The following is a 6,520-nucleotide window of genomic DNA, read 5'->3' on the forward strand; positions in this document are numbered from 1 at the left end:
CATGGATCGCAGCATTTTATGCTTCGAAAATGCAAAATTATGTCAAAAAAGTTCACCTTAAAAATTATTAAGTCTCACAATTTCAATACTCACCTGTGTATTCTGCTATGATACTGCTGTTCCCTAATACACCATTTCCAGCAACAGCTGAGACTAAGAATGTATAGTGATTCCCTGGTGTTAAATTTGTGATGAGCACAAATTCACTGAAAGATGTCAAATTGAAGGCAGGATTTCCTGACACTTGCACAAAATACAAGCTTTTGTTGCCAGTTGGTGGTAGCCAGCTCAGTGAAATTGAATCTACTGAAACGTCTGTGACATTAAGATCGTTGGTTACATTAGGCACTGAAATGCAAAAAGAGAGTGCGATTTAGTTTACATATTAATGGTAAATATCGCTCCCCAACAGACTTATTTAAAAAGTACAGTCTTGGCTTTTGACTTCAACAATCTGCTTTATTAAAGTTTAAAAATATCTATTCAGGGAATTAATTCCTATTAATTGCTCGCCATAAAATTGTGGGATAATTCAGAGGTAGAAGCTCATTAAAATGAAAGAGCATTACACAAATGTTAAACATCGTCACCAATTGGGCAGAGAAAATATTATCAATGTTGCCCAAATATCACATACCAAGGGCAAAAGTCAACTGAGTACTGGAAACTTTACATCAATAAAAGGTAATCAGGAAAAGAACTTGAAACACCATATCTTTGTTGACTTTACAGTGCTAATAGAGTCAGTAATTGTAACAAATAAAAAGTCAGAAATACGCTCTAAAGATAAAACTATATCAGATAATTAATGGTCTGAACTTTCACTCATGGCCTTTGAAAATTGAGGTCTAAGAACCTATAACAATTTGTGTTGATATTGAACACAACAAATGGCAGTGCTACACTTGACTGGTGTATTTACTTGTGTAAAAGATGTCTCATATTCCAGGTATTCATATTAATAAAAAAAACATGCATGGTTCGGCTTATATCTGGGCCTTTACCCTAATAAACTTCAGCAGGCTTCAGTTGACAAAATGTATTGGATGAAAAACATGAGGATGTGTTAACTATCACTCAACTTAGAATTCTCATCTAAAAACAGATCAATCTTTGCTCAAGGGTCCAAACTCTGCCCTAAAATGTCTAAGTAGCCCAGATTGCACATTTCTATCTGTGGACAAAAAAGGCCAATACAGAAAATACTTTGTTTTCTCTGCATATATTTGCTATGTAGACACTCAACAGAATTTCTAGCTACGCTTGAAACATCTCATATTTTAAACTGTCTTGTAAAAGGAAATAGGTAGTGAATGCTGATACTAAATTGTGGGATACTGGGATAGTGTGGGGTCTGTTTTTTAAATTGTAATCTGTCTATCAAACTCAGGGTTTTGAGACCATCATAGATTACAGCATTTTAAGCCTGAAGAACACACATCTATGGCAAAGTAGCTCATCCTTAAAAAAAATTTCAGCCTCAAGCACTCCATGCTCACCTGTGTATTCTGATATGATACTGCTGTTCCCCAGTACACCATTTCCAGCCACAGCTGAGACTAAGAATGTATAGTGATTCCCAGGTGTTAAATTTGTGATGAGCACAAATTCAGTGTAAGATGTCAAATTGAAGGTAGGATTTCCTAACACTTGCACAAAATACAAGCTTTTGTTGCCAGTTGGTGGTAGCCAGCTCAGTGAAATTGAATCTACTGAAACATCTGTGACATTAAGATCGTTGGTTACATTAGGCACTGAAATGCAAAAAGAGAGTGCGAATTAGTTTACATATTAATGGTAAATATCGCTCCCCAGCAGACTTATTTAAAAAGTACAGTCTTGGATTTTTGACTTCAACAATCTGCTTTATTAAAGTTTAAAAATATCTATTCAGGGAATTAATTCCTATTAATTGCTCGCCATAAAAGTGTGGGATAATTCAGAGGTAGAAGCTCATTAAAATGAAAGAGCATTACACAAATGTTAAACATCGTCACCAATTGGGCAGAGAAAATGTTATCAATGTTGCCCAAATATCATATACCAAGGGCAAAAGTCAACTGAGTACTGGGAACTTTACATCAATAAAAGGTAATCAGGAAAAGAACTTGAAACACCATATCTTTGTTGACTTTACAGTGCTAATAGAGTCAGTAATTGTAACAACTAAAAAGTCAGAAATACGCTCTAAAGATAAAACTATATCAGATAATTAATGGTCTGAACTTTCATTCATAGCCTTTGTAAATTGAGGTCTAAGAACCTATAACAATTTGTGTTGATATTGAACACAACAAATGGCAGTGCTACACTTGACTGGTGTATTTACTTGTGTAGAAGATGTCTCATATTCCAGATATTCATATTAATAAAAAAAACATGCATGGTTTGGCTTATATCTGGGCCTTTACCCTAATAAACTTCAGCAGGCTTCAGTTGCCAAAATCTATTGGATGAAAAACATGAGGATGTGTTAACTATCACTCAACTTAGAATTCTCATCTAAAAACAGATCTATCTTTGCTCAAGGGTCCAAACTCTGCCCTAAAATGTCTAAGTAGCCCAGATTGCACATTTCTATCTGTGGACAAAATAGGCCAATACAGAAAATACTTTGTTTTCTCTGCATATATTTGCTATGTAGACACTCAACAGAATTTCTAGCTACCCTTGAAACATCTCATATTTTAAACTGTCTTGTAAAAGGAAATAGGTAGTGAATGCTGATACTAAATTGTGGGATACTGGGATAGTGTGGGGTCTGTTTTTTAAATTGTAATCTGTCTATCAAACTCAGGGTTTTGAGACCATCATAGATTACAGCATTTTAAGCCTGAAGAACACACATCTATGGCAAAGTAGCTCATCCTTAAAAAATTATTCAGCCTCAAGCACTCCATGCTCACCTGTGTATTCTGATATGATACTGCTGTTCCCCAGTACACCATTTCCAGCCACAGCTGAGACTAAGAATGTATAGTGATTCCCAGGTGTTAAATTTGTGATGAGCACAAATTCAGTGTAAGATGTCAAATTGAAGGTAGGATTTCCTAACACTTGCACAAAATACAAGCTTTTGTTGCCAGTTGGTGGTAGCCAGCTCAGTGAAATTGAATCTACTGAAACATCTGTGACTTTTAGATTGCTGGTTACATTGGGCACTGAAACAGAGAAAGAGAACAAGAGTTACTCGGCAGCAAAGTACTTAAAAATATTTATAGTGAATATCGCTTCTTAATGACTATATTTTTGAAAAAGTAAAGTCATGCCTTTTTCACCACAGCAATGTGTTTTATAAGAGTTTAAAAGCATTCCCTCAACAAATTAATGTCTAATCACTGCCTGGCACAAAATTGTGGACTAATCTAAATTCAGGGGCTCATTAAAATGGAATGAACATTACACAAATGTGAAACATCATCACCAGTTTTCTAGAGAAACTTGAATCAATGTACCCCTAATGTCGCACATCTGGGGCAAAAGTACCTTGACTTCTAGAATGTTTACAGTATAAAAGATAGTTCTGAAAGGAACTTGAAATGCCCTCCCTGTTGCAGAGTTCACCGCAGTAGTTTAGGAAATAATTGCCAAAACTTGAAAAGTCAGATAAAGGGTCAAATAAAGGACCAGTTTCCAAAAACTATCTTAATTGAAATTGATGGGAGTTTGTGAATTGAGGACCAAGACCCTAGTGATATTTCTGCAAGGTACAAAGAATACTTAAAACACCAGATAGTAGTGTTGCACTGCAGAGTTGTAGTGACTGGGTGTGAGAATACCTCCTATTCTGGGCCTTCACATTTCAAATGGGGAAGAGCACACATTGGGATTTAATACAAGAGAATACATGATTTAGGTTTAATCTAGGGTTTCCCCCTAAGAAAGCTCAAGATGTTTGAGTTTCTAAAATCTATTGGGTCAACAACTTGAGCTTGTGTTAACTATCACTCAACTCAGTATTCTGATACATGCAGAGATGTCTGCTGAGGAATCAGAATTTAGCTCTCAATGTTAAACCAGCACGCAGTGCACATCATCTATCCATGAACAAAAGAACCCACCACACATTCTATTTTGTTTTCTCTGCCTACATTTACTATACAGATTCTCAACAAAAACATTCCACCAAGGCTTGAATAGTCTTATGTTTAAAATTCTATTGCTAGAGGGAATAAGTAGAGAATGCTGAAAAAGTTTTGATAGTGTGGGATCTGCTTCTTGAAACTGTACTGTACCCTTCAAATGCAGGGTTTGAGACTATCATGGATCGCCGCATATTATGCTTCGAAAATGCAAAATTATGTCAAAAAGGTTCACCTTAAAAATTATTAAGTCTCACAATTTCAATATTTACCTGTGTATTCTGCTATGATACTGCTGTTCCCTAATACACCATTTCCAGCAACAGCTGAGACTAAGAATGTATAGTGATTCCCAGGTGTTAAATTTGTGATGAGCACAAATTCACTGAAAGATGTCAAATTGAAGGCAGGATTTCCTGACACTTGCACAAAATAGAAGCTTTTGTTGCCAGTTGGTGGTAGCCAGCTCAGTGAAATTGAATCTACTGAAACGTCTGTGACATTAAGATCGTTGGTTACATTAGGCACTGAAATGCAAAAAGAGAGTGCGATTTAGTTTACATATTAATGGTAAATATCGCTCCCCAAGAGACTTATTTAAAAAGTACAGTCTTGGCTTTTTGACTTCAACAATCTGCTTTATTAAAGTTTAAAAATATCTATTCAGGGAATTAATTCCTATTAATTGCTCGCCATAAAATTGTGGGATAATTCAGAGGTAGAAGCTCATTAAAATGAAAGAGCATTACACAAATGTGAAACATTGTCACCAATTGGGCAGAGAACATGTTATCAATGTTGCCCAAATATCACATACCAAGGGCAAAAGTCAACTGAGTACTGGAAACTTTACATCAATAAAAGGTAATCAGGAAAAGAACTTGAAACACCATATCTTTGTTGACTTTACAGTGCTAATAGAGTCAGTAATTGTAACAAATAAAAAGTCAGAAATACGCTCTAAAGATAAAACTATATCAGATAATTAATGGTCTGAACTTTCATTCATAGCCTTTGTAATTGAGGTCTAAGAACCTATAACAATTTGTGTTGATATTGAACACAACAAATGGCAGTGCTACACTTGACTGGTGTATTTACTTGTGTAAAAGATGTCTCATATTCCAGATATTCATATTAATAAAAAAACATGCATGGTTTGGCTTATATCTGGGCCTTTACCCTAATAAACTTCAGCAGGCTTCAGTTGCCTAAATCTATTGAATGAAAAACATGAGGATGTGTTAACTATCACTCAACTTAGAATTCTCATCTAAAAACAGATCAGTCTTTGCTCAAGGGTCCAAACTCTGCCCTAAAATGTCTAAGTAGCCCAGATTGCACATTTCTATCTGTGGACAAAAAAGGCTAATACAGAAAATACTTTGTTTTCTCTGCATATATTTGCTATGTAGACACTCAACAGAATTTCTAGCTAGGCTTGAAACATCTCGTATTTTAAACTGTCTTGTAAAATGAAATAGGTAGTGAATGCTGATACCAAATTGTGGGATACTGGGATAGTGTGGGGTCTGTTTTTTAAATTGTAATCTGTCTATCAAACTCAGGGTTTTGAGACCATCATAGACTACAGCATTTTAAGCCTGAAGAACACACATCTATGGCAAAGTAGCTCATCCTTAAAAAATTATTCAGCCTCAAGCACTCCATGCTCACCTGTGTATTCTGATATGATACTGCTGTTCCCCAGTACACCATTTCCAGCCGCAGCTGAGACTAAGAATGTATAGTGATTCCCAGCTGTTAAATTTGTGATGAGCACAAATTCAGTGTAAGATGTCAAATTGAAGGTAGGATTTCCTAACACTTGCACAAAATACAAGCTTTTGTTGCCAGTTGGTGGTAGCCAGCTCAGTGAAATTGAATCTACTGAAACATCTGTGACTTTTAGATTGTTGGTTACATTGGGCACTGAAACAGAAAAAGAGAACAAGAGTTACTCGGCAGCAAAGTACTTAAAATATTTATAGTGAATATCGCTTCTTAATGACTATATTTTTTAAAAAGTAAAGTCATGCCTTTTTCACCACAGCAATGTGTTTTATAAGAGTTTAAAAGCATTCCCTCAACAAATTAATGTCTAATCACTGCCTGGCACAAAATTGTGGACTAATCTAAATTCAGGGGCTCATTAAAATGGAATGAACATTACACAAATGTGAAACATCATCACCAATTTTCTAGAGAAACTTGAATCAATGTACCCCTAATGTCGCACATCTGGGGCAAAAGTACCTTGACTTCTAGAATGTTTACAGTATAAAGGATAGTTCTGAAAGGAACTTGAAATGCCCTCCCTGTTGCAGAGTTCACCGCAGTAGTTTAGGAAATAATTGCCAAAACTTGAAAAGTCAGATAAAGGGTCAAATAAAGGACCAGTTTCCAAAAACTATCTTAATTGAAATTGATGGGAGTTT

The 6,520-nt window shown here is 35.6% G+C and overlaps 1 protein-coding gene across 1 annotated transcript in view; it reads right to left on the minus strand.

The window, feature by feature from the left end:
- Positions 1-6,520, minus strand: part of LOC138265057 (receptor-type tyrosine-protein phosphatase beta-like) — a 46,734-nt gene that overhangs the window by 24,353 nt on the left and 15,861 nt on the right. The window contains exons 3-6 of the mRNA XM_069212605.1: positions 5,760-6,014; positions 4,355-4,609; positions 2,907-3,161; positions 94-348 (exon numbers count right to left, since the gene is read on the minus strand). Coding sequence (XP_069068706.1) covers positions 94-348; positions 2,907-3,161; positions 4,355-4,609; positions 5,760-6,014 — 1,020 coding nt within the window. The remainder of the gene's footprint in view (positions 1-93; positions 349-2,906; positions 3,162-4,354; positions 4,610-5,759; positions 6,015-6,520) is intronic.

This window comes from Pleurodeles waltl, chromosome 11 (genome assembly GCF_031143425.1).
Source record: "Pleurodeles waltl isolate 20211129_DDA chromosome 11, aPleWal1.hap1.20221129, whole genome shotgun sequence".
Classification (NCBI taxonomy): Eukaryota; Metazoa; Chordata; class Amphibia; order Caudata; family Salamandridae; genus Pleurodeles; species Pleurodeles waltl.